This window comes from Meriones unguiculatus, chromosome 3, assembly GCF_030254825.1.
Source record: "Meriones unguiculatus strain TT.TT164.6M chromosome 3, Bangor_MerUng_6.1, whole genome shotgun sequence".
NCBI lineage: Eukaryota > Metazoa > Chordata > Mammalia > Rodentia > Muridae > Meriones > Meriones unguiculatus.
Window position 1 is genome coordinate 55,930,250 of NC_083351.1, and position 27,448 is coordinate 55,957,697.

Genomic DNA, 27,448 nt, shown 5'->3' on the forward strand with positions numbered 1-27,448 from the left:
ACTTCTCAGTCTCGACTCTTGCTCTTCCTGTCTCTCCTATAAGATCAGAAGCCCCATCCATTTAACCCAATTTCTTCCCAACACCCTGTTCTCCAGATTATCTGTTGTGCTGGGGGTTAGAGCGTCACCATGTGAAGTTGGGGAGGGTTGAGCATAATTTGGTCCCTACAACAATTTGTGCCTCTTAACCAAAGACAATTACTGGTATCTCTCTTCACTCTATTAAGAATCCCCGGTGGCGCATACCTCTAATCCCAGCATTCAGGGAGAAAGAAGCAGGAGGATCACTGTGAGTTTGAGGCCAGCCTGGTCTACAAATCAAGTCCAGAACAGTCAAAGCCACACAGAGAAACCTTATCTCAAGAAAAGAAAGAAAAGAATCCCTTTGGGTTGAAAAATTAGCATCCCAAGTTCAGACCACACCCAACAACTTAACTTGTCCGAAAAAGAATTTTCCTCCTTTTAATGGAATTATTTCATACCCATCCAAATTCTCAACAAAGGGTAGAGATGGGAAAACTTGCATCACAGTGGACACCAGGCACCTCCGTCTCCCTTCAAGGCAGGATTTGTTGCCCAAGGTGACGGTCGTGGCACGGGCTGCCTCTACCACACTGAGCTTCATGGCTTTCATAAGTATCTACAACGAACACAGGATCAAGACAGGAGTATAAAGGTCACCTCCACCCAGCCTGGGACTGCTGTGACAAGCTATGCCCGCTCCCCAGATCCAGTGTTGGCCAGCATTTATCTGGCCCTCAGCACAGATAGACCTCAACACCTGCCCTGTCCTCCAGCCTTCGTCTCTCCACAAGTGCTAACCTTGCTCTTGCTTGAGGTGGGATCTTCCATGGCTCAAAATGGCCTCGAGCTCTCACCTCCTGCCTCTGCTTCCCCAGTGCAGGCGTTACAGGAGTGAGCCGCTATGGGCACTGACCTTATTTTCTCCTCCGTTGCTGTGATACAAGCAACCTAAGGGAAAGGGGGTTTACTCTAACTCACAGTTTGTGGCAATTTGAGTCCCCATAGGCTCATATATTTGAATGCTTTTTCCTGTGTCTGGCTGGTTTTATTTGCCAAAATATCTTTGAAGCTTATTCATGTTTTGGCTTTGTAATAAGATCTCATTATTCTTTAAGGGCTGAATAATTATTTACTATATACATACATATATAATATATATGTGTGTATATGTATATATGTGTGTGTGTGTACCACAGTTGGTTAATTTATGTCATTGATATAAAAATATATGTGGCATGTATTATATGTGTGAGCATGGTATATAGTTATATATATATATATATATGTATATATATATACTGTGTCTCAAAACAAACAAACAAAAACTAGCCAGTCTACTATATCCAGGTATAATAGAAAATAGGTTAAGACAACCATGCAAGAGAAAAAAATATTCTCATTAACAAGTCATTCAAAGCCACTCATGGTGCCCCCAGACTCTTTAAGGGATTGCTGGCAATCCAGAGGGGATGTCTGTCAGTGGTGTGGGCAAATAGCCTTGCTTCCGGCCTTGCTCATGCAAACAGCTCTCATTAAACTCAGTGGGCCACACACAGAAAGGAGTTAAGACTTCATGGGGAGAAGGAGGGTTTCAGAGAGTAGATGAGAGAGGGGAATGGAGATGAGGATAAATGAATAAAAAACGGAAGGGAGAGTCCTTTAGCTCGTCTTCATGTAATTTTTCAGGGAAGAATATGCATGCTCACTGGTTGTCTTCCTCGTGAGTAGGTACATATCCTGAAACCAATGAGGCACAAAGTTCCATGTTTTTAAATGCAAATTTTAAGAAAAGTACTGACAAAGACTTTCTAATACATCTTCCAGGCAAGGACTAAGATCCAGTTTTTCTTCATTTGTTCTTCATTTATTCTTATCTGCCAAGAAGTTCCCTCAAAAACTTAATTCATTTTTGAAATGCCACTTTGTTAAAGGTCTCTATAAGATTTAAAAGAAAGGTTATAGACTATAATTCAAGCTTTAAATTATTATATATGTCCTGCAAATTCCTTAAGTGAAGATAAATGGTTTCATCATGATCTGGAATTTTTGTCAACCCAGACACAATATTCTAGGCATTTTTTTTTCATTCCTAAATTTTACTTCCATGTGTGAAGGACTGCTAGGTGAGAAAGAGGTCAAGGAGGTCAAACTGCCTCAAGTAGAAACGGGATGTGAAGGTATTGATGATACCAGTGGTCACTGTATACCTAAGTAGTGAGACGCTGTGATTATCTGTGAGCAGGTCACTTGTGTCACTAGTGCTGAGGCAAATGAGTTACACCCCAAGTGCTAGGGATCAAATGCTGTTCACACATGTAGAGCCAACCCTGTATGACCTCGTCCCTGAGAGCCTTTCAGGGGATATGCCTAGCTGGTCTTTGCTACTTTGTGGGTTCTTCCATTTCCCCACCCTTCATCACCCCTCCCCCATCTCACCACTTAACACTAGATAGGAGAGAAACAAGGACAGAAGGGAGAGAGGAATTAGGAAAGTCCCTGAATCTAATCTCTTTACTTTCATTTCTTCTTTGACGGTGGCTACTAACCTCCCTAAATGACCAACAGCCACTGACCCCACCTCTTTGGGGGCCCTTGAATTTATGTACCCTCTGAAAAATTTCAAGAATTTCAAACATCACACAATTTCAGAAATTATCTGCAGCTGGCAAAACCATGCTTCGGCTAGAGCACGAGGCAAATCACGGTCAGCTGCTGCAGACAGTCCGAAGCAGCCCCACATCCCTACACCTGGGATTAAAACAAAAGCACAGCCTAATGTTTCTATGTTTTGTAAAGAACCAAAATTCCAGAATTCTTTAAAACGTCTCTGCAGAGATGCATTTCCAAAGAATAACTGTTAAAAAAAAAAAAAAGGCAGTGTCCCTTTCCTCTTTTCAATGGTAAAAATAATTATATTTCTCTACCCCTTACATTTGAGTTTAAAAAAAAATGAAACAAAGAAGAGGAAATGTCTGCCCTTAGGTATGGTGAAGGAGAAAGTTTATTATAGTCCTGTGGGAGAGCAGAGCCAGAAGCAGAGACATCTGGGAGAATCCAAAGTAGACATGACCAGACTGAGTTGTGCCATGTGAAAAGAACGGGGACCCGGGGAGGAACGGAGAGAGAAGGGTGGCCAAGTGCAGCTGTCAGGAGGCCAAAGGTACAAAAGTCTGGTAACCAAAATGGTTGGATTATATTGGGAAGAGCAGCCTGAGCTGATGAACCAGCCAGGAGGGCCCTGTAGCAGGTGGGTTCTGAGGGACACAGAGAGAACCTGTCTCTGCTTTGATATGTTAAATAGGCACCTCAGCTGTTTGCCCCAGGTTTGCAACCTAAACAACACTCACTTGAATTAAAATTAAAAACTTAAATACACTACCATACTGTTAGAGGCCCACCCCTTTAAGACAGCCATAGCTATTAAGAAGCTGGATCCTACAGCCTGGAAAAAAAGAAAAAAAAAAAAAATCAAATCATAACCCATGAGCCCCTGATGCTCTATACCTGAGCAGAGAGTAAAGAGCTGCCCTGTGCTGTGCTTTTCCAGCCCTAATTTATGGTCTTAGCCAGTGTCTGGCTCTCCTATGCTCCTTGCCATATGTGCTATGTTGAACTAAATCTTGTGATGTAAAATGTCCAGCTACTCAGAAAGGTTCTAGAGGTCATGTATCTCCTTTGAGGATTTCTCTGAAGAGGCTGCGCTGGCCTGTGCCATCCACCCATATCCACACAACCTTATGGCTGGCGGCTTCCTTGCTTCCTGTCTCTTGTTCTCACTCATAATGAAGCCCCTAGAAGCTTCTCCTTCCATTTAAGACCGCGGTATATTGTCTTTCTAATGTTCTCCCAGCTCAAGGCCCTGGGCAAGGCCTCAAGGCTCTTCTAATGAGCCTCATTCTAGCTGGGCCTAGTGGCCCACACCTTTAATCACAGCACTTGGGAGGCAGAGGTAGAGGCAGAGGCAGAGGCAGGCAGAGGCAGGCAGGTCTCTATGAGTTCAAGGCAAGCCTGGACTGAAGAGGGAGTTTCAGGACAGCCAGAGCTATACAGAAAAACTGTGTTGAAGCACCCCCCCCAAAAAAAAATTATATGCCAGCCTCCTTTCATGAACTAACTATGCACTATTTTTCCCTTTTAAAATTATATTTAACATTCATTTAACCTAGAGTTGCCACAAGTTCCCTAGTGTTCCCACATCCACAGGCATAGACCAAGGATGAAACTTCAAATGTATTTCACTCAACTGTCAGGCTCAGTTTCTTCCCAGGAAGAGCCTCCACCAGGTTAAAGGTCTTGAATGTTTGCTCCTCGGCTGTTGGCTGCTTGGGGACATTATGTAACCCTAGCTGGCGAATGCAGACCATCCAGGGCAGGCTTTGAAGGTTCCTGTACTCAGCCCTGCTTGGGGTCCTGTTCTCTGCTTACCCATCTACCTGAGGTGTGAATAAGCTTGCAAGCTGTCCCCACCTCAGACGAAGCCTCTCTAGCCACTGTGTCTTCCCCTGGTGGAAGCTACCCTCAGAAACCATTTCTGTCAGACATTTTGCCACAAGGTAATCCAGATAAAGGCACGGAGTGAGGCGGGAAGACGGGAAATTAAATGGGAGGTCCTACACAGTGAAGCAGCGAATAGCTAAAAAGATTAGGATGGAGTTCCGCCAGAAACTGAAGACAAATCCAAACAAAAATGATGGCTAACTGTGTCAAGGCGGCTCTCCCCTCGCTCACCCCGCTGTCTCCATCAGCGTCTTCCAGGCTGAGGAGCAATGACGTAGCTACTGTTCTACTGCGGTGAAGAGACACTATGACCAAGGCAGTGTAAGAGCCAGAGTTGACCTTTAAGCCCCACCCCAAGGACAAGGCAACTTCCTGGAATGCTGGGAGCTGTAGTTCTTGGCAAATAACAAGCCACGTGTTTTCACTCCCCTAAACAAGTTTTTGCTTGATCACGTGTGGGCAGGAGGCTCATAGGCAGAAAATATAGCAGGATGTAACCTTCCCCGTGACTGGACCTGATGGAAACTGCAATGAATTGTGGGTTTTGCCCTTTTAAGCCCCTACAAAATGTGACTGGGGCCACTCCCTGGGAATGCAGGGGTGGACCTGGCCAGGATTTAAAGTTTGCTTCATATCTGGTTCAGAATTGTGGCACTGGCTTTCCCCTCGAAAGTCTTAGGATTAGTTGATGAAAGAAAGCCTTTAATTGGAGGCTTGCTTACAGCGTCTGAGGAATTCATTCGTGCCTCACCTTCGTTCCCACTGCCAGTTTTTCAATGGGTTGACTTAGAAACCTAAGTTTGCATCTTTATTCTGCCAGCCCCCTTCTCTCTCTCTTTGGACAGGGTCTTAATGCAGGCCCCAGCGTCACTGCAGCTGAGGATGACCTTGAGCCTCCACCTTCCAAGCGCCGGGAGTACGGGAGTGCACCACCTTTCCAGCTTTTTTCCTATTAGTTTCTCTCAAGGTTGCAGTCGCGACTGAGGAAATACGGGAGGGCCCAGGCCTTTGGGAGAGGCAGATGAACGCCTCCCGACTCCACCATCCCACTGGTCCGTCAGGGAGAGAGGAGCAGAGACTCGGGGCTGAGTGTATAGGATCCCACAGACCCCACCTTGGAGCTCAGTGGTATTGTAAAGGAGGCTCTCGCCAGCGTGCTGCAGCTTACGTCATCACGCCCTCACCAGGTGCAGCGCGACTGTGTGACCCACGCGCCCTTTAAAAGGTCCCAGCCACCCAGCTCTGTGTGTCTCTCTCAAGTCCTCACCCTGAGAAGGCCTTTGTCCCGCGCAGCGCCCAAACCTTTTGCCTTAGATCTGTTGTTTGGTGTAATCTTCTTAGCAGCTCACCAAACTGCCAAGGTACCTTTTGCTGCTTATCCTAACACTAGAGCCAAAGACTCAGTAGGCTACCCTGGTGCCCGCTCACGCCGCTCTCATGGGACTGAGCCACACCAAGACCCTCTCTCTTACCTGTGCCTGCAACCGCTTCACCTTCCACCCAACGCTGGGCCCCTCGCCCGTCACCGACACCCTCGCATTTGGAGTAAACGCTTCCAGAGTCTCCAGCGGAGTTACCCGCCCCAGACCCTTGGGTGAGGTTTTGGTTTTTGAACACGGTTTTCATCCTCTGGCTTCGTTCGAAAGCCCTGGTATGAAGCACCCGTGTCGTCTCTAGCCCCTGGTCTCTGCTCAGGTCGGTGATGACCCACTGAACAGATTGTACCTTCTTTCTTCAGTCTTCCCTGAGTCCTTGAAACACCTTGGGCCTCAAGTCTGTGGACCTCCCTCTCTAGCTCACCTATGGGAACTGAATCGTCTCCCTCCTCGCTCCCCTTAGGATGCCTTTTGGAGAACCTCTGACCACCCCTTTTCCAGTAGAATCTGGCCTCAACTTGCCGCCCAAGCGATCCGGGGAACATAGAAAAAAAAAAAAAAATCCCCATTCCCTACTTGTTTCGTCGCTCCAAGAGCTCCCCAGACTGTCCTGTCCTGTCTGTAAGTTTGTTGTAAAGTGGGAGTCTGAGCTGGACCCAGCAGGATAAGGGTGTGGGGAGTTGGGGGGTTGGCGGCAAAGGAGCAGGCCAACTGCAGTGAGCGCTCAGCACACACCTGCTCCAGACCACCCGCTAATCTAACCCTCTTAAGGTATGTGTGGATCATGATCCTGACTCTTCAGCTGCTGGCTGCATCACTCTTGCCCGCTTTGTCCCCTCGTTCTTGCATCCTGCTAATCCACACGGACATCTTCCTTCTCTCTCCTGCTCCCTCCTGGCTTTCTCTAGCCTTACAGCCAGCCTGCAGACCCAAAGCCTCTCTCTGCTCAGGGTTGAAACATAAAATCCTAGCCTTATAAAAGCTACTAAAAAATATGGTGAACTATTAAGGATAATTAAGACATGCAAGTTGATAGTCTTCTCATGAATGATCAAATTCTTTAATGTCTTCAGAACTATACCTGTAGTAATGCAAAGTACTAATGAATTACAGGGATAAGTCTTATTTAGGCTTCTGTATAGGTTTTCAAAGTTAAACCTAAAACAAGTAGCTAGAAATATGCCTAGTTTAAACATACTTAACAAATAAGGTACCTCAACTCCTTCAGAGATCTGCAGAACATAGCACTTAAAATGTTTAATTAAAAACAAAAAAGCTTTCCATGGTAGACATGCCAGGTCCTGGCAACACCCCTAATCTCCTCCAAAGATGGATAGGCACAGAAGAGCCTCCATCTGGAGCTTGCTTTAAATGTGGCAAAGCTGGCCACTGGGTAAAAGACTGCCCTTCTCCACTGCTGAGAGGACGCTGGGGCGTTGGTTGCCCTGCTTTGCCTGGGCAAGGTAACCCAGTCCCCCAAGTTCCTACTCCACAGGAAAGTCTGTCAGAGCTTCTGGGCCTGGCAGCCGAAGATTTATGCTGTCCTACGATCTCTGCCCCCAGGAACCACAGAGAAATCTAGGGTGACTGTCCACCTGGCTGGGAAGAGTCATTTTTAAGAGATTTGGAAGCTGCTTGGTTTGTGTTTCCTGTTTACTCAGGAGAAACTCCTCCTCAGGTCTCTGATGGGGCTGACAACTAGGCTAGGGATAGATTTGTCAGTTGATCAGCAGCAACCAAGGCTCAGCTGTCTTCTTAGTTCTCTTCATGTGTAAAACTCAGGCCACAGGCCTCACGTTCCTAGAGCTATTACTAGGTCCAGACACAGTTTACCTTGTTACCGGCCTCAGAAAGGAGAGAAACTTGCAAAACAGATTTCGGTGTAACTTTTTTACTATTTATTTAAATCACTCACTTTACAATGCTTGGTCCCAGTCATCAACCACCTGTGTCTCATGATGAATAATTAGATTGTAAAAACGTATAAAGTTTATGTAAGGTCTGGGGATACTAAAGCTTAATTTGTGAGGATCTAAGTAAATGTTTTAGGGTCTAAGAAGGAGTTTTAAGGTGAGGGGTAAATGCAAGTTATAAAGGTCAGAGGATGTGAAAGATTATGTCGTCGTAAGAACGTGATTTAAGGTATATATATATAAAAAAAATTCAGATTTCTTTCCCTGGCTGTGCTACTGTTGAATTAAGGCTCAGAATTTTAAATTTCCTTTGGTTGCCTTTGAAATATAGACTTTAAAGTGCTTCTCTGTAAAACGAATTTTTGTTCTCCTGTTTCAGTTATTGTCTGGGAGGCTTATTGCCACCATCTGCTAACCTATGCCTACTCCTGAAGCTTCCAGCCTCCCTGCAATTGAACCTAGGGCTATGTTTTCAGCCTCTGAGACTTACTGCTTAATGAGCTCCACTCTTGTTCTTACTGAGCACTGGGCTGGCTGACTCAACTCAGCTGTTCTGGTTCAAATTCCTCTCCCTGATGACTTATTCAAGATGGCTTCTTTCCAGGCCTTGTAAAAACTTCCTCCTCTCTATCTGCATTAAGTAGCTTCCCTTTGCGCTCTCTCTCTTCTTGTGAGAGTTGGGAATATTCTAGTCTGTCAAATCTTTCTCTGATTCATCACTGTTTCTGCCACTCGATTAGACATCACTTTCAAACATAGGTGCTTTCTTCTACAAACTAATTTTACCTTCATTGCTTGGGATAATAGGCATGTACCACCATGCCTGGATCTAAGCTTTTCTTTACCTGAAACTTGCTCTATTCCAAGCTGGTCTTGAATTCAGATCTGCTTACCTCTGTCACCTGGATTAAAGGCCAGTTTGTATTGAACCTAGAAGATCTTTGGATGTGATCTCTTGCCAACCAGATCACACAGACCTAGAAAATCTCTGGAGGTACTCTCTTGCCAGAACAGCCAGGTTTGGAATTAACATTCCCCTACACTTCTTTGTATTAAACTGTCTAATGTATATACATCCATCCAGTCTTCTGGATAAACAGAAAAAAAGTCATTCTTTCATGGTCTGTTTGTACTGAAAATCAAAATCAAGCGAGCTGTTGCCTTTCTGCTCCACAGGAGCTATCTGTCCTTCCAGAGCTCACCTTAAAGTGTTCCTGTATAGCTGGATGTGGTGGTGCACGCCTTTAATCCCAGCACTGGCAGAGGCAGGTGGATCTCTGAGTTTGAGGCCACCCTGGTCTACAAAGAGTTTCAGGACAACAGGGGCTGTTACACAGAGCTAAAAAAAAGGGGGGGTGGGGGGATTGAAATGGAAGTTTTGGTTTCTTTGTAAACTCAGTTATGTTATATAAATATGGTTTTATTTTAATCCCAAGCATGGGATTTTAGTTGGGCAATAGTTTGTCCACAGCTGTTAACTGTCCTGTGAGGGACTGTGGCTTTTGCCAGCTGTTAATGGCCTTTCACACCTCAAAAGGGGCATGTTCTAGGGCTCTGAGGATAAATTTGAGAGCTGAGAAACAGAAGGTGGGGCTTTGCATGTGGCGTGTAGCTGTTTGGAGAAATCAGAGATGGGCAGTGTGGCAGTTTGGAGCTGACAGACACTTAGGGCACAGTGGTCGGAGGAGACTTGCTGGATGATTTTGGTGTTGAGGGGAGATTGGTATAGCCCCCCCCCCCATCCACTGACCCTAAACAGCTGGGAGAAGTTAAAGGGGTCTAGTCCCCCTCTCCCCACTAACCTCTCTCTTACCTAGGGCTTGGAGGATTGGCAGAAAGGAGGTAGAGATCTAAACACCCCCAAATAAAGTAGAGTTTAAAAAATGAGTGCTGGGTTGTGGGGACCTGATGGCTACTTGGTTGGTTTCATGACAACCAGGACTCTGCAGAGAGACCCTGCCTCAAAATGCAAGACCACAAACCAGAAGTGCTGATGATGTCCCAAGTGGAAAGCATAGGAAAAAAGTGCACAAAAGTTTCAAAATACTGCGTCATCTGAACTCCTTCAGTCCCTGTGGACAAGGCCTGAGGGCATGTAAATAGCCCAAAAAAGCAACTGGGAAATGCTCAGAAAATGGCAAGACAGGCTGCCTGAGGCACTCGGGGTAAGGCCTGCACTGTGGTTCATGCTGTCCTTGGAGGGGACTGAGGTGTCCCCCGAGGGCATCTGAACTGAAGTACCAGGGCTTGCAGGTAGGGGTGCTCTGGGCCTCTTCCCAGACTTCCTGGTTTGAGAGGAAAATTCCGGCACCTGGCTGATAATCCTGCAGAGCTCCAGGTTCTTCTGTGTGATCAAGCCCTCGAGCTTCTCCAGCAGACAACTGTGACTGGCATCTGGGGAGTAGATGTCCAGCTCACCCAAGAGCTGTAGCGTGGTCCTCGGGGCCAGCAGCAGATGGAGGAGCGCCTGCCCACTTCCCTGTACATGGGTGGCCTGCACAGGTAAGAACATGCTGAGTGGTATCCGGGGCTGTGGCCAGTGTATGTATTGCTACTTGGGGTGGGGAGGGTGGGGTCTGCCATGGCCTAGAAAGGGCCTAGCACCTCCACCTGGGCCTGGAGGATGGTGGCCAGCTCCTGATGTTTCTGCCAGAGCAGGAGCTGGTTGCTGCCACTCCGGTGCCTGCCCCTGCAGCCTCTCCTCAAGGCCCATGGCTGCCAAGTCCTTCTCAGTCTTCTCCTCCAGGATGAAGGCTCTAACATGGGACAGCAGGGTCAGCAGCAGCATCTGCAACTCATGTCCATGGTCTCCTGCAGACATCACCTGATTTTGGGAAGGGCTTTCCTTTTCTGAGGGCTTGTAAAGGACCTGACCTCGGCTCTCATTGACATTGTCCTGTCTAGCTGGAGAACCTTCCCGAATGTTTTTGTGGTGGATAGCCAAGAGGTCTAGGTCAGGTGGAGCCAGCATGGTGGACTTGCAGGTCTCCTGTCCCTATCACTTGGCTTTGCTCCTTAGTGATGCAATGGCCTTTCTTCCCTTGAGCCAGGCTTCCCTCTGGCTGCTACAGAAGCCTCCTTAGTTGTCGTCTTGGATGGAAGCTATCGGGCCTGGGCCACTCTTGCTCCCTGCGCCCTCCTTTTGTCTTGGGCACCGGTAGCTCAGGCTTCCCCAGGCCCCCTCTGAAAAGTTAGCCATTTTCCTGCCTTCTGCTCTAAGCTGGGCTGCTGCTAAGAGGCAAGGAGCACTACTTAGCTGGGAGCTGGGAGGAGGGTGTTCTAGGTGCAGGGCCAGGCTTGTACTTGGTTGGAATCACCTGGCAAAGGGCAATGTAAGTGAGCATGGCTTCAATATGGCCCTAAGATGTGCCCAGTGTTCAGGTTTTTAACCCAAAATCTTTTCCTATGTTTCTACTGTGACACAAAGGTGTGAGTCTACCGCCTTTTCTACAGTGTGCATTTCAGTACAGATTACAAAAAATGGTGATGCTAATGTGTTAAACTTCTCTTTTTGTAAACTTAATTATTTTTTGTAAGCTTTATGGAATAGTCTTGAATCTAGCTCATGGTTCAAATGGACTCCAGATAAGTATCCATATCAACAGCCTGTTTCCCCGTCTACCCATTCTGCTTATTCCTGAGGATGGGATCTTTCCCTTTTCTGCTCCTGGGACTCTTCCCTCAATTACCAGGACCATGGGCCTAAAAGTTTCAAATGCATACCTAAGGAAAAAAAAATTCCCCCTAAACCCCTTAACTTTATCTTCTGCCTCCTTCCAGGTCCAGGTGATCCCTCAATCTGTATCCTGGACAGCTTCAAATCGGCTAGCGCTGGGTGGTCAGCCTCACAGACTGCTTTGACTAGGCCTATACTTACCCAGTTGCAGGTGGTCTCACAGACCTGGATGGCGAGTGAAAGAGCCAGCTCTCCCAGGACTTGAGCAGCACCCCAGCTTTCTTGGGTCCCCAAAGGTGTGGCCCCCCCAGACAGCAGGAAGCCGTTTAAAGAGCATGGCGTCCTCATTCCTGCCTCACCATCACACTGGGGTCTGCTCTTTCTCCACCTTTTATAATAAATAAAAAATGCTGTAAATCAGGTGCTCCACCAGCCTTCCTTTAGCAGCTCGGTGGTAGCAGCGTGCATCATCACCCCACCTCCCCCCCACACCTACACCCCCTTGCCAGGTGCTGCATGTTTCCACTATGCGACATGCATGCCCTTTAGAAAGGTCCTGGCACTCCAGATCTGTTTTGTTCTATTTCCTCATCTCTGTCCCTCTGTCTCTCATGTCCCCACTCCCAGAATACCTTTCACTCTCCCTTCTCCCCATCTTGTGTTAAATCTGTTGTGTAGCATGATACCTTAGCGGCACACCTCAGCCCCAACCTGCCAGGGTACCCGCACCACTTTTTCCTAACAGTGTTGGAAACAAATTCAAAAGACTTTTGAAAAAGTTTGTAATGTTCTAGTCTGCAAAAAAAAAAGCAACCTCAGCATTGAGAAAAGCCAGACACTGCTGATTTGAAGCAAGACAATGGTTTTTAAGTTCCCCTGAAATACAGAAATTCCATCCTCTCTTCCCATAGGCCAGGACTCGCCCTGTTCCCAAATTCCTCATCCTCTTGGTTTAGGACACCAGCTTTATCCATAATTTAGGGCTTTAGTCTGTCCCCTTCTCTGATCTAGTGCTCAGCAGGCTGCCAGTAGCTCTTTCAACACTTCGGAGCAGAGAGATAAAGTGGGTGAGCCGCCAGGCAGGAGAAGGGGTACCCAGGGCCTCGAGCTTTTCTGTTACTGTCAGAAACCTAAAGTGCACCTCATACTGTGCAAACAGACTCCGTTTTCTTGCAGCAAGATCACCTTGCCCTCCTTCCCAGACGCGAGCTTTTGCTCCTCTCAGACCTTGAGAAGGCTTGCTCCCTTGGCACTAGGGAAACTATAGACCAGTCAGAGAGGAAAGAATTTCCAAGACGGCGCCACCAGAGGGCGCGCTGGGTCAGCCTATGGCGGGGCGTGAGGTGGGGTTGGTGCCCTTAGGAGCCGGGAAGAGGTAGGCGCGGGGCAGTGGAAAGACAGGCGCGGGGGCGGGGGTAAAGCCCGAATAAGGAGTTGGGGTGGAGTCCGGTCCATAGCTGAAAGAGACCGAGGGCGGGGCCTTCGGGGCGGGGCCCGCGGCTGGGGGCGGGGCCAGGATTTGAAGGCTCCAAGAGCCAGGGTTCTGCGGTGCGCTCGAGGGCAGAAGAACCCACTTTCTCACCTTCCTTCTAGCCGCCAACACACTTGCTTCACTTCCGGCCCCTCTCCCAAGTCTCCTGGCCCGGGAGGCTCCGAGGGGCTACTAAACAACCCGAGGGGGCTTCCCGCTGCTCCTCTGCGCTCCCGGCCGCCACGCGGGCGCCCCGCCCTCAGGATGTGTTACCTAGTGCGCGGTCACCGTCGCCGTCACAGGCAGCCTCTACCCCGCCCCCGGTCCGACCCAGGCTCTCTGGCCTTCTTCCCCCGCACCTGCCCGCACGCTCCCGGGGCCCCGCAGGTGCGGAAGACCACGAAATTCCACGCCCCGCGGAGACCCACCAGCTCCCGCGACTAGAAGGGGAGGCGCAGTCGGTCGGGCAAGGCTCCCAGGGCAGAGTGCCAGGTGCGTGCGACCCCCTGGCTGCGCTGAGCCTGTGGTCCCCGGGTCCTCCGCAGGGGCGGCCTGGCCCTCAGCGGGTGGGGAACCCGGCGGTGCTACCCCACCACCCAGTTTAACTGTGAACCCGCCCTGTTCCCGAGGGGAAAGGCTCTGCGCCTCTTGACGGCGAGTCTCCCTGCTTAGGAAGGCCACCTGACTGTTCTCCAATAGTGTTAAAATTGAGGCAAGCCGTGAACTGTAGTTAGGGCACTCATTACTGCTTCGCCATGTGCTCGTCTCCCACTTTGCAGGTTTGCTTCAGCTGAAGTTATGCCCACAGAAGTTCATGTTACTGTTTATTACAGCTGACAGGGTCCACAGACCCTCACAAGAAGTCAGAAAATAAGCCTATCATTTTTGTGCATCGATGAGCTGAAGAACTTTGGCAGCAGAAAATGTTTCCTGTCCGACCTAAGGCAGAGACACCATAATACTAACCGGGACAGTTTCCCAGACCAAATGCTCATCTTTTATTTATCTATTTACTCCCCAGACTACCTTTTAAGGCAAGAAGCATGGAGGTAATTCATGGCAGGCCCTACTGTTGTAGGGAGCTTGAAGGCGCTGACCTCCTGTCAGACACCTTTTATTCTAACGAGCTGCACACTCCGCTCGAAACGACTATTCGTCCAACTGCTTCAGAAGACAGGTAAAAAAAAAAAAAATCAGAAAAATGCAAAAGAAAGCCTTCATTACAACATTGACCTTTTCTATCACACACACACACACACACACACACACACACACTTTAGCTCTCCCATATACCACGTGAATGAGAAGGCAAAACATGACTAAACTACAGGGTTAATCTGTTCAAACTGGAAAAGTACATTGGAGTACACTGTAACGAGGCAGACATCGACTCCTTCCACTGCATTCTAGAAGTGGATTCTGAACCCAGGCCCACAAGGAGACACTACACCAACCTACATCTCCATTCCAGAGCCCTAAAACGGTCCCCTTCCTCACTTGGAGAGTAATCTGTTTCAATAGAGTATTGTGGTATCCATTAACAGCGTATCCACCAGCACCTTCAGTCCAGAAATGCTCCTGGAACTGGTTGCTGTGGAAGCCCTGCACTGTGTGTTTGTTGTAGCTCTTTGGCTCGCCATGCCGGCCATGGCAGTGAGACCGTTATCCTCCTCTCACCTACGATGTATGGGATACAGACAAATACTTTGCCCAACTCTCTGTCTCAGCCAGCTTTGACATCACAAGGGTAAACTGAGGCAGGGCAAAGAGGGGGTGCCAGGAGAGATAGCTGATGGCTCCTTGGTGGTGGTGGTGGTGGGGTTCCAGTACTCCTTGTAACTGGCATATGATCACCCAGTAGACTTTTCTTTGAGGGTAAAAAGCTTGACTCTCTAAGCCAGAATTGATGGTTTCCAAGAGGGGTTGCTGGCTGTAGCCAGGTACTAAATAAAGGAAGAGGAAGAGAAAAAGACCACACACACTAGATGGATGAAGCAAGACAAGCTCCAATGAGCAAGTTCTAACACGCTTTAACAACTTCACACATATACATACATGCACACACATTCACACACATACATAGCACACACACACATTCACACACTGGGTCAATGGAGCAAACTCCTAAGTATGAGCTCCAACCATTTTACATACATGTACACATACATACACACATATTGGGTGGATGGAGCAAACTCAAGTGAGCACCAACCATATATACACATATACACACACACACATATATATATATATATATTGTAGATGGAACAAAACTCCAACTTTATTTTTTCTCCCACAGCTTATATATCTCAGAAAAATCTTTCAAGCACAAGAAAATTCACAATGTGGTTACATTCCATTTTTCTTTAAGTGAACAATTACAATGAGTATGTGTAAGAAAAACATGTTCCCCAATATCTTCACATGATCAAATATTTTATGTATTATGGGTGAAACACAAATATGAGAAACAAATCATTCCCAAGAGCCCACATACATTCATAACAAAGCAACCTGTTACAGATTAACAAAGTGTAAGCAAGCAAGGTAATTTTTTGAGCCAGTTTCTCTTTACTGGCAATCTAAGTTACAAAGAATCGATTATCTTTAAAAGAAATCCTATAAAATCTTAAAAGAAGCACAAATCTAAACTTTCATATAAAAACAAGCAGTCATTTCTACTTTAAATCCTCACGGTGCACATCTACTCATGAACAATTTCTATTACATCTTAACAGGAAGCTGAGGGCAAAATGGGTACAAGAAATTAATCAGCACCAGCCCAGCCTTGGCGAGAGTCACGCCAGCCAGTGCTAATGTGGGCCATTCTTCTTGTTCCCTGACCTCAAAAATCCCCCGCTCAACTATGATGAGTGTGCCTTTCTGACTTGAAATCGTTCCTGGAGATTGTTTACATCAGAGCCACTGACAAAAACATCTTAATCTAACTTTCTGAAACTATGTAAATCAAAACAGGAATTCTATAAAATCATTAATTCATCTAAATGATTTTTTTATGAAACTTTACCCTCATATTGATCTGCAGTAAAATAGACCAAAGGAGTGGTCTGTTACCCAGGAAAAAAAACAAAAAACAAAAAAAAACCCACCAGTCTAGACAGTGAGGGTCTCCTCACACCCAACCATACCATGCTAGATATATGAGGAATATAGCAATGACCAACATGAGAAGGCGCAGCAGCAGCAAGGAGCAATGTGGAGACGAAGCCCCTGGGCTGGGCCTCCGTTTCCAAACATAGAGACAGACACACCCTTGCAAAATATGACAGATTTTGAGTTAATTTGGCAATTCCTTACACCAGCCAACTTTGTTCTTTATATACTGGGCAAGGCAATCAGGCAGAGTATATTAAATCACCTACGGATAATCATAGTAGCTTTTCCCTGTAAATCAAGCACTTGGGAGGCTAAGACAAAACTATTGAACTAAGAAGAACTATTTTCATTAGTTCAAGGCCAGCCTGGGCTACCAAAAAAATCATTTGAGAAGCTTTGTGAAAATACACATTTCCAGGCTTAACCTATTATTCTGGCACACTAAGGCAGAGACAGAGCAGAAGACCCCAAGGAAGACTGGGTTAGCAGAAAGCACTGTAAACAGTAAAAGAGCCAGAAATAGGCTCTTTACCCAGTGATCAAAGCACAAGCTAATGTGTATGTCTTCATTTCAAGTACTTTATTCTCTTGTATGTTTTAGAACAATTATCGTAGCACTCTTTTATAATAACCTTACTTGTTCTCCTTTGAAAATGTTAAGTAAATTAAAGCATCATATTCTTTTGTGTATTTTTTGTTGAAAGTTCAGACTTTCAACTTAACTAGAAATATTTTGGTGGAGGGCTCCTCCTAACATGCACACGGCTCTAGACTCAATTTCCAGCATACATACACGCCAAACTGGATGGATGGATGGATAGATAGATAGATAGACAGACAGACAGACAGACAGATTTAACTGTGGCTAGGCCAGCAGGGAGGATCATTATCCCTCCCCGCATCTTCCCATTCAGCTGACTTCTTGTCTGTAGCAAGTTCTCTAACTCACCAGGCAAAGGAATATACCAATTAAAGAAATGTCCTGAAAATTGCTTAGGATTTCAGTATAGCCTTCCATTTTGGCTCTGGGTGAACTTCACTGCTTTCTGATTCTTGAAACATAAACACACGCATACATACATACACACACTGCTATTAGTTCTCTACCGGCTAAAATAAGTTTATTATGAGCTCTCTTGTAACCACGCCTTCCCATAGTTACTAGCCAAATTGAGGCCTCTACATTTGGGATTGATTCTTACTCAACTTTATTGATTCTACACAGTAACTTTAATATCTTTAGGTTCACCCATAACCTTCCCTAAAACAAAGTAAACAATTTTCTGTGGCTACAGAGTAAAGCACCAACAATTTCATGATTATTCTCTTTGTGAAGAAGGAGTGTTTTATTTGAAATAATTATTTCATCCTAAAACCTCAACTTATAGTTTAAACAGTTCTTCCGTACAGTGTTTTGAGTATAGGCTAAGAGATGGTGGCTGAGTAGATGAGTATCTAAAGAACATGCTAGGTGTGGTTCACACCTGTTAATCCCAGCTCTCGGCAGACTGAGGCAGTTAAGTTGCCATGAGTTCCCTGCCACCCAGAACAGAGGAGAAAGACTGCAGGAGCAGGGCAAGTGGAGGATCAGAGGGTATTTAAGCATTACCTCTAATTTTAAAGGTTTTTAAAAAAGATTTTCCAACTTTCTAGTTTCACTGGGTACCAATATGTATGACTGATTAACATTTTCTTCTGGCTCATCTTCTGGGACAGTGTAATTTACTGGGGTCAGATATTGAGAAATTGACTCATTTATAATTTAAATGTTAACTTTACAAACTCAAAAATTAAAGCTTAGCTTCTCATTAATCACAAGTATTTAATATTTTCCCTTGTCACTTCCCCTAAACCATGTGTATTGGTCATAGAGCTGGGGAGAGTGAAAGGTCTGAATGCTGTTTGCCAGGACCCCAAAGTAGCAGTCACCAAGCTTTCCTAAACTGGTTAGGACATGTTCTCCTGAACAAGCCAGACAAAGTATTTTGTGCTTCACAGTTTCATCATAGATAGTCAGGTTTGCTGTTAAAGGGTGAAGGCAGCCACAGACTAGTCATACATAAATGAAAGGCAGTATTGCAGTAAAATACTATTTTACAAAACAGTAGGTCCATGAGCCACAGCTTAGTGCTTGTTTATCTAGCAATTTCATGTGAGGTTTAGTTCCATTTGTAAGGCAGTCCTGAGTGTTAATTCTCCATTATAATTACCAGTTACTATGGGGGAGGGGGGAGGGCTCTAAGCCATGGACTGCGCTGACAGAGAGACAAAAGTATCAGCATCTCTTGCCTCTGAGCATAGAGGCATGTCTCTGACTGCCTCCCACATTCCCTCAGAGCATAGTCCACACGAAGCCTACAGAAGACGCTTCTGCTTTTCTCTCATGCTTTACTTCTCACCATGGCCCTCTTCCACTGTGCCCACAAATTCCTGACCTCTATACCAGTCCTGAAAATAGAGATACAAAACCATTTTTATGGCAAAAAATAAAAAATAAAAAAAAACCAACTAAGTTCTACTCAAGTCTTTACAAATCTCTCAAACTTATTCAAATATCCAAGTTAGAATGGGGTAGCACTTTTAAGCTTCTGACTTGAGACGAGGCTGTTTCTGTTCAGCAACACACTGACCCACATATAAAGCTCAATTCCTAGTTCCCCAGTTATTCCTAAGTTTCCCCTAGAGGTCCCATCATTGCATAGCACATAGGGAACCTCACTGAACTATTGGGAAGCAAGTAACTCCTGACAATAGTATACTCTTCCTTCACAGCACTCCAAGCCTCTTCAACAGATGATGCCAGGAAGATCCAAACACAAAGGAGCAAGTTTAACCCTTACCTTACTCCATACATAAAACTTAATCATGATTCAGAGACAGATATAAGAGCAAGAACTAAAACTATAAAACTCATAGAGGGAAAAACAGGAGTAAATTTTTATGATTTTGGATTTGCAATATATTTATATGACTTCCTAATCCATGCAACCGAAGTAAAAATAAATTGAACATCAAAATTAGAAACTTTGATATTTCAAAAGATATTCTCAAGAGAGTGAAAAGAAGGTATACAGGAGGGCATATTGCATAATAAAAGACTGGTATCTGGAACTTACAAAGAACTTGTAACTAAGAAATAAAACAGATTTAAAAAGCATAAAATCAAATAGATGTTATCCAAAGAAGAAGTAACAAAAAGTGCTGTTGTCATTAAGAAAATGCAAAACAAAATTACAGTGATATACTCCTTCACATCTATGAAAATGGTTATAATTCTTTTTCAAACATAAATAACAAGTGCTATAGTGAATACAGAATATTTGAATCTTTACATCATGGTTTTAGGAATGTAAAATAAAGCATCTGCTATAGAATAGCCCAGCAGTTCCCCAACAAACTAAACACAAATTAACATATGATCCAGCCATATTATTCATTTTTTTTGGTAGTGCTCCTTAGAAAATTAAATCAAGTACTCAAAAATACCACTTTAGTAAAGCAATAATCTTAAAAGCCAAATATCTATCAATTGATGGATGGTTAAGCAAAATGGAGTACCCATTGATAGAATGTTATGCAGCCACTAGGAGGAATGAAGTCCTGGTTCATATCACATAATATACCAACCTTAAAAGCATTATGTTAAATGACAGAAGCCAACACAAAGACCACGTAGTATAAGGCTCCATTTATATGAAGGTCTACAAAGAAGGTAGGTGCTTGAGGTGAAGTAAAGGTGGGTTCCTTAACAGAGCAACAGCAAAAGAACATGCGCTTCTTTTTGAGGTCAGGAAAATAGTATGAAAGACAGTATATTTAAATAGTCATTATAATTAAGCTGCTGTAAACAAGTCAACTAAAATTGATTAATTCTATGGCATGTGAGTTACATCGCAATAAAGCTATTTTTACAAAATAAATAAAACAGGTGTGGGGAGGACTAACCTAGTTCTTTCAGCGGGCACATGCTATCTCAATAACCAGAGAGTATCATAATCTGAGAATCCTATATTCTGAAAGCAGGACCTATGTTTTCTTACAGTTATCAGGACATGAGGGAGTCACTGCCACAATGCAGGCTTCCATGGGGTGCCGAAAGAGAATATGGTGGCATTGTCCCAGTTGCCCTTCCTGAAGAACACAGGCCGAAGTGTGAGCCTCCCCTCGTCATGAGCAAAGGACATCAGCACTATGGATTTGGTGGGGAGACCTGGCCAAAGTAAGTGAGCTTCCCAACTGTCACTTCACACAAGGTCTTCATTAACCGTGTCTCGTTTTCACTGTTAGTGCTGTTAACATGTCTGCTTCTGGAGTTCTTCCACTGTTTATGAAAAGACACAAAGAGAAAGAGAGAAACTAATTCTTTGCTTCCCAATTGTGAGGTAGGTCTGCGGTAAGTCTGTAGGGTTTTTTGTTTTGTTTTGTTTTGTTTTGTTTTGTTTTGTTTTGTTTTATGTTGATGTCATTTGAGATAGTAAAGTATTGATTTAGAAATTTTGATTAATTCGTCACTTACCTAATGAGATCTGAGAGGTGGCTTGGCAGTTAATCGCACTGGCTGCTCTTCCAGAAAACCTGAGTTCGGTTCCCTGCACCCACATGGCAGCTAACACATCTGTAACTCTATTCTGGGAGATCTGACCCCCCTTCTGGACTGCAAAGGTACTATACACATGTGATGCACAGATATAAATACAAGCACATATACTCGTATACATAAAATTAAAATCAAACTAAATGAGATCAAAGGTTTAAAATGTTTTTAAGTTAAAAATGTTTTTGCCTGAGCAAAAAGTTGGCCCAATTTGTACTGATGTTTTTGGTTGGAGACTCTGTTTTCTAGTTTGTTCACAAATCTTTACTGAAGTATTTGGGACTGCAGGACACTATTTTCAGGTTGATTTTTTTTTTCACATGTGTCCTGGGGTACATAGAGATCAGAGGAAAATGTTGGGAGTTGGTTCCCTGCTTCTCCTATGTGGGCTGCAGGAATTGGTCACGCTTGGCAGCAGCCTCCTTTACCCACTGAACCTACTGTCCTGCTCATAAGTAATAAACTGTAAAGCCATTTCTTCAGCAAGAGTATTCAAAACATAAAACTGAAGGAGCCTAGACCTGGACGTGCAGGCATGGAATCCAAGCTGGCTAAGATGCTGAGGAAAAAGGGTCAGAAATTCAAGGCCTGGGCAACTTGGTAAAAAAGACCCGTCTCAAAACAAAAATTAAAGAAAAAATGATTCAGGGTATAGTTCAGTGTTCAGGGGTGAAGAACTTTCCTAGCATGTACAGGCCCTGGGTCTTAAAAAAAAAAAAAAAAAAAAAAAAGAAGCAGCAAATTAAATTAAATGCCACATTATTTGCTAAAGGATATTATTATTTACCCAGAATGGAATCCTTTTATGGCACAGTCTTCCTGCCTTATCTAACACTCTCAGTTGCCTGGTTTACTAACAGTCTAGGTATCTAGTTTCTCGTTATTCTAAAGCATGTGAAAGAAATAAATAAGGAAAGATAAGCCACATCTAGAAAATGAAATGTTAATAATAGGGCCATGCGAAGCCAGCGACCCTCTGTAAGCCTCAACAAATAAGAACAAGGCCCAGCAGAGACCAAGTGGGAAGATTCAGACATCAGGACTCACTAAGGACTTCAAATTCAAACACCTGTTCAACTGACCTTAAAGACTCCACCTCCACACAAACACTCAGCTGTGCTACAGTTGGTTAAGTCTTTGTAAACTGTAGGCTGTCACTTCCCTTGGCCAGACACTGCAAATCCGTAGTCCAGGGATTTGACCCCAAGTGACTTCCACCTGTTCATCTTATCAATTGACCCATATATTCATTATCTATTCTGTAACCTGAACATAGCAAAAGTTGGCTTAGCAGCTGGGATACATTCTTCGAGAGATGCACAGCTGTGGTCCCAACATTTGTATGTCAAAAAACGCACAATATTCTAAAAGAATCAGAGGATTCACACAGAACTCTGGTGTGTTGAAGCAAAGCAAAGCAAAAAAAAAAAAAAAAAAAAAAAAAAGGCTGATTTTGAATATTCAGAGAAATCAAGTTTGAAATGAAGAGGCTCATTGTTCTGACTGCACAGCCCTAAGAACCTGGGGAGGGAGGACTGTTCACCTTAGAAATGTCACTCTTCCCTCACCCTGAGTCTAAGTTGATGTATTTGTTTTTCTTGTGCTCTTTTATGTCAAAGTTGTCCTTTTAGCATCTTTTTCTCTTGAAAACATCTTTCAGACAGTCTTATCTTCTAGCATACTGCAAACAGCTTGGCAAACAACTGTAAAGACTGTCTTTTCTTAACAATGTTTTTCTTTCTCTCTAAAAAGAGCCTTGTATACAAAATATTTTCCAGCTTTCTGATAGGTCAAGCCTCAATTAATTTATAAAAATATTGCTCTTGAAACACTCGTCACTTTCCCTGGGTGGAAAGGGCATTTCAGTTGGGTTCTCTGTTTCCACACCACACACTTCTTGTGGGGATGTGTGCTCGTTGTTTTTGGTCAATTTGATAAAGACTAGAATCAGCTAAGAGAAGGGAACTTCACGTAAGGAATTATTTCTATCCAACTTGCTGTGAGCTCCTATGTGAGAATTGCCTTGACTGACGACTGGTGTGGGGGCCCAGCCCACTGGGCAGTGTCACTCTAGGTAGGTTTTCCTGAGGCTGAGCCACAGGGAGCAAGGCAGCTAGCAGTATCCCCTCTTCTGTGGTCTCTGCTTTGTCTCCCTCTAGCTTCTTGCTTGAGTTCCACCCCGACTTCCCTTAACCATGGACCATATCCTGTAAGATGTAACAAACCTTCTCCACGCTGGTTGCAGTCAGTGTTTATGACAGCAACAGGCACAGACTAGGACAGGGTGGGCTCCTTCTTTCTTCACTAGCTCCACTAACGAGGAGCACAGGTGCCTGCTCCTTGGTGAGAGCATTTGAAGTGAGGAAACAGAAAGAGCAAGGCTAAGGGAAGATTAGCTACAGAGCAGGTCTGTCATGCCATGGGAGAAGCCATTGCTCCTCTAACTCTTCCTAACATGGCTACATCTAAGGAAAGCTCTCTAAAGGGATCTTGAATAATACTTACCTAACCATGTGTGAAAACTTCACAAATTCTAAGTTGAGTCAGTCATCCCCCAATTCATCCATACACTGAAAGAATAAAATCAACAATCAAAAATGCATGGTCTTGCTTTCACTCTCATAAATGCTTTTACTTATAAACTTATTAGTCAAGTAGCAAAATTGTTAATTTATTTTTAAAAGTAAATAGATTCTTCACTAAGCTACTGTAAGATGATAAAAAGATATTAAATAGATCTCTAGTATTATGTGAACTAAACGATTGGTGAACTTTTTCTTGGTGGTCTTTAATGGTAATGGTGGTTGTACTTAAAAAGTTAATATAACTGCATGAATAATTTCTAATGTCCAAAATGGAAAATTTATCACCAGATAAGAATCAAACAATAAATAAAAAAAAAAAAAAAAACAGACACCCACCCCATGGGAAAGAGCCAACCCTGTCACTATTAATGATACTTTGCTATGCTTGCAGACAGAAGCCTAACAATGGGAACAGGGGTGGTCTCTGACTCTGTTGCCTCTGAATCCCTTTCCCCTAGTTGAGCTGCCTTGTCAGGCCTCAGTGGGAGAGGATACGTCTGGTCCTGCTGTGACTTGAGATGCAGGGTGGGTTAGTAACCTTTGGGGGCCTCTCCCTCTCTGGGAAGGAGGAAAGAGGGGAATGGGCAGAAGGGGGGCATAAAGGTAGAACTGTCAGGAGAGGAGGGAAGGGGCTGAGATCAGGCTGTAAAGTGAACAAGAGGCCCTGTCTCAAACATATATGAACATGCACATACAACCCCCAAAACAGAAAAAAAAAAATCTATCGGTGGAAAAATACTTATTTGAATAGATTTGCCCCCTTGTTGGGTACTTGGGGAGAGGGTGTTTCCTTTTTAATGTTATGCATATGATACCTATCTGTTTTGAAGTATGCACATATGAATGCAGTTGCCCACAGAGGACAAAGTGCTGTGAGCCCCCAGCGGCTGCTGGGAACTGAGCTCTCGGCCACCACAACAGCAGTACACACTCTTAACCATTGAACCATATCTCGGGCCCCCTTTTTAATTTTCAATTTTAACAGCTAGGTCTGCTTATGCGACCTAAGCTGAACCTGCAAGTCCTAGCTCTGCCTTCTGCTTGTGAACTTACAGGTGTGCCACCATTTCTATGCTCTTTAGGTTTTACTATAACTGAAATTACCTCTTTTGAAGTGCTAAGTTGAGATGGTTAAGTCTTCCCATCCTGCTTACTGAAAACTTCTTAGCTAATTTAAAGTGTTACCTTTTATATATTCTATATAGAAATTCTATATAGTCAAGACTGTATTCCGTTTGTCCTTACTATCTAATTTTGTAAAAATACATTTAATTTAATCTGTTATCTTTTCAGAAATCTTCCTATTGAACAGTTCTACTATTTGACACAAAACAAGAAAAGTGATGTCTACGGAAATGATTCTTTGTAAGTTGTTGGCAGGGGCTGTTATGTGTGAGATCACAGAGCATTTCAAGTAGAAATGAATTATGTAAGAAATTTAAAAGCCCTTTTATAGAAACAAAACTTTCCTTCATAGTAAAAATCACTAACACAAGAAATGAGCTATAAACAAATGGAAACAAATGGACCAGACAGATTCTGTAGTCTTTAAACAAGCCCGTGCAAACTAAGGACCAAAGCGCCTATTGGATCACATCCCTGCCTCTCTCCTCTTGGCTAGTAAGATGTTCCCCAAGAGTCACTGAAAATGCCAAGGCTCCTCAACAAAATTGGAATTGGAATTTATGAGGACAGAGCTATTATGATCACCTACTCTTACTCTCTCTTTGTGGGTGTTGTTACCTTACCTTCGATTTAAGGTACTATAGCCCATCATATTAAATTGTTGTTTTGAAGTGACTTCTTATGTATACTGAAAAGGCATGGGTTTATTTTCAAATAAAAATAGATGCCATCTCCATATTGAACCGAGTTTCTATGTACAATGAACATACAGCAATTACAGAAGCACTGAAGTAACACTGAACCCTTAAGATTTGGGCTAAAAAGCTAATGTAATATAAGACTCAGCCACTAGAGGGAGCCAAAATTTGTTTGTCCAAGTTGTACACAATTGGGTTTCATTAACTCAATTCAAACATGGTAGAATTAATGGACAGATGTCTGAACATCTGTTAGTTTGTATCTTTTTAAATTTTTAATTTTTTAAAGAAATAGTTCATCTAATTTTTTTTCATTTTGATTCAAGTCCATTTTAGTCATGAACTGTCATAGCAAACATTGTCACATAAGAACAATTTCAGATGCCAACTCATTTTATTTATATATAAATATATAGTAGTCATCCTAGCAACACTAAATCCTTTGGATTCACATATTCATCACTTCCTGCACTCCCATATTTCTGCCTCAGTAACATAGCTGGAAGACAGGAAATGATTTCTTTTTTCAGCTCACACCCACGGAATACAAATAAAGATAAAAAGTGTTATGGCTCATGTGAACTGTGCAGTTATAATACACTATAGAATAGTACAGCTCTATGGCTTGCTGCTTTCTTGTGAATATATCCAGCATGAAGGATATCTAAAGCAATTAGCAGTGTAGTAAAATCTTCTGACTTATTTGGTTGTGAAATGATAACATTCTGATTATTTTCTACACCTAACATCTGTGAGAGGCTTATGACATAAGCTGAAAGCAATTGCTGAGGTCACCACTCAGCGGATAACTTTCCCTCTGCAGAGGCTTGTTTCCAGGACCACGGTATTCACTCCTGGCCTGTGGGTTCAGAGTAGTCACGAAGTACACCACAGCAAAATGGACTGGTTCAGAAAATCCAGGTCTCTGGGAACTTGGCTGATTCCGTACTCTACCCTCTGGGGACTGTGCAATATCCACTGTCATGAGAGAGCAGCAGTCATGGGCAAAGGGACACAGCATACCCAATATTTATATATCCTCCCAGCCAGGCCACACAGGTCACTTTAGGACACGTAATTGCATCACACATGATGTCAGGTTCTCAGGGTGCTCTGGCTGATTATGACCGAGGAAGTAAGAACAGGAACTTGTAGCCCCTGAACCTTCCCTGCAAATAAAAAATGCAAAAGGTTTGGTAACCAGGACTAAGTTGAAATCAGTGGGAAAATCGATATATAGGGCAATTAAGATATGAAAATACCATGCCTGTGTTTTATCATTGTGTAAGGCAGTAAAAATATGCCTACATGTCAAAATAGTTTAAACACAGAATATAGCTTAATATTCTTAAGTTCCTAATAGGAATTCAGGCCCTTAAAAGCCCCACTTAAATTGGTACTTTTTTCCTATTTCTATTCTAGGTTACCCAAACCACCTAATTCAACAGTGGGGTAAGCATATACTTTATATTTTCCTCCCTTTTATACTTAAAAAAAAATGATGGACTGCTTATGACTTAGATGGGTATGAACACAGGTGAAACATTTCTCGAACATTTTAGCTATTGGGACAAGCCCAAGGCACTGATATTTTATTTCTCTTCACTTTTATCCAGTCAGTCTCTTAAAATACAATCTTATTTTAGCATAGCTTTAGGCTTATAAATGTATTATGTGTTAAAAACAGACTTCCTCATGTACCCCTCCTCTCCCTGCTGTCTCTTAGCTTTTATGCAGAATGCTTTTCATAGCAGATGAGCCAGGGACGGTGCACTGCCGTTAATGAGTCCACACTTCAGGTCTAATCACATTTGATGCTGACTTTTTCTGCACTAGGATTGCACCTACGACACCATATTGCATTTAATCCAGGTGCCTCTTGGCTGGGTCAGCTCCTTTGGGTGCCTCTTGGCTGGGTCAGCTCCTTTGGGTGCCTCTTGGCTGGGTCAGCTCCTTTGACTTTACTTGTTTTGATAATCTTAATAGTTTTGAGGGTGAAGCCGGGCGTTGTGGTGCATGCTGGCAATCCCAGCTACCTTTTAAGGGCAAAACACTTTTATAAATTATTTAGGGCTGGGATGTAGCTAGGATGGTAGAACTTGCCTAGTATGCACCAGGTCCTGGGTTTGATTCCCAGCATATTCCTGTAAGCCCAGCACTTTGGAGGCAGAGGCAGGAGAATCATGAGTTTTAGGTCATCCTCAGCTATATGTTGAGTTTGGGGTCAGCCTGAGCTACATTAATCTCTGTCAAAATTTTTTGTTCTGTTATTTTGCATGGGAGTTTTACATACTCTTTTGTGTGGGTTTTGTTGTTGTTTTGGTTTGGTTTGGTTTTGGTGTTTTTGTTTTTTTTTTTTTAATCACCCATTT

General features: G+C 43.9%; 1 protein-coding gene and 1 pseudogene across 1 annotated transcript in view; one reads left to right on the forward strand and one right to left on the reverse strand.

Annotated features, from left to right (window-relative positions):
- Positions 1 to 9,875: 9,875 nt before the first annotated feature.
- On the reverse strand, positions 9,876 to 11,834 carry LOC132652847 (HAUS augmin-like complex subunit 8; annotated as a pseudogene).
- A 1,488-nt stretch (positions 11,835 to 13,322) lies between these two features.
- Positions 13,323 to 27,448, forward strand: part of Spmip4 (sperm microtubule inner protein 4) — a 28,014-nt gene continuing 13,888 nt past the window's right edge. Inside the window, exons 1-5 of the mRNA XM_021631083.2 lie at positions 13,323 to 13,449; positions 13,979 to 14,134; positions 20,117 to 20,293; positions 24,547 to 24,618; positions 26,499 to 26,528. Coding sequence (XP_021486758.1) covers positions 14,001 to 14,134; positions 20,117 to 20,293; positions 24,547 to 24,618; positions 26,499 to 26,528 — 413 coding nt within the window. The 5' untranslated portion in view covers positions 13,323 to 13,449; positions 13,979 to 14,000. The remainder of the gene's footprint in view (positions 13,450 to 13,978; positions 14,135 to 20,116; positions 20,294 to 24,546; positions 24,619 to 26,498; positions 26,529 to 27,448) is intronic.